The sequence below is a fragment of the Otolemur garnettii genome, unplaced genomic scaffold, assembly GCF_000181295.1.
Source record: "Otolemur garnettii isolate 467f Iridium unplaced genomic scaffold, OtoGar3 scaffold00113, whole genome shotgun sequence".
Lineage (NCBI taxonomy): Eukaryota > Metazoa > Chordata > Mammalia > Primates > Galagidae > Otolemur > Otolemur garnettii.
Window position 1 is genome coordinate 4,297,260 of NW_003852508.1, and position 869 is coordinate 4,298,128.

At 45.1% G+C, this 869-nt stretch overlaps 1 protein-coding gene across 2 annotated transcripts in view; it reads left to right on the plus strand.

The window, feature by feature from the left end:
* Nucleotides 1-869, plus strand: part of LOC111727580 (phosphatidylinositol 3,4,5-trisphosphate-dependent Rac exchanger 2 protein-like) — a 76,230-nt gene that overhangs the window by 72,937 nt on the left and 2,424 nt on the right. The window contains exon 6 of one of the 2 annotated variants that reach the window (XM_023517548.1): nt 631-852. The exons of the other annotated variant lie outside the window; for it this stretch is intronic. Within the exon in view, the coding sequence (XP_023373316.1) occupies nt 631-634 (4 nt within the window). The 3' untranslated portion in view covers nt 635-852. Of the gene's footprint in view, nt 1-630; nt 853-869 lie in introns of those variants that run through there. 2 annotated transcript variants of the gene reach the window in all.

Genomic DNA, 869 nt, shown 5'->3' on the forward strand with positions numbered 1-869 from the left:
GAGATGAAGGGCATGATCTGTGGAATGAAGTTTGAAAGTTCTGCTCTTAACAGTAGATTTGAGCTGGAAATACCAGTCCCAAGATGGTTCCCTGAGCCCATAGGAATCAGAGAACACAGAGCCACGAATAAGCCTTGTCTGTACAGGGTCACGGGTGTGCGTGAGTGGACTGAGAACGTGCCCCAAAGGTGGGCAGGCCAGCGCTCAGGATGCCCAGCAGTTTAGCTGCCAAAAAACAAATGCCTCAGAGCAGAACAAGCATCCAACTCTTACCTATTACATTTCACTTCCAAACTTCCTCTGCCTGTTCTAAATTCCCAAAGCTGTACAATTTCCATTACAAATGTGTCTGAACTCAAATAACCCTGAGTTGCTTCAAAGAAGCAGAATCTGCCCAGGTCTGCAGTACCCTGCATTGTTATTTCATTAGGCGATTGCAGAGTAGCCTCTTCTCCAATTTGCAAGGCAGACGTTTCAAAGACTCAGCTACCAAGTGCTATTCCTTCCATTACGTTACATTATGTGGAGCCGTGGGAAGCAAGGTAACAGAATACAGAATACAGCTTAGCCCAGATCTCACAAGGCCGGCCGGACACTCGCCACTCACCTTCCTTTTTCTGTTCTACACAGGTAAGGCCACCATGCCTTTTCACTCATGAGGCCGAAAACTAGGTGGAGAGACATTAAGGAGAAAAAGAAACTTCTGATCATTTTATCATCCCAGCCTTGGGAATGCAGTTTGAGGCAACACATTCTTCCACTACATCATAACCTTTGAAGTACACCAGGTCAATTTGATGTATTCTTGTCTCTGGAAAGGATAAAATAAGCTTCTCTGACGTGAGATGTCTTTATTTCAGTATTCACCT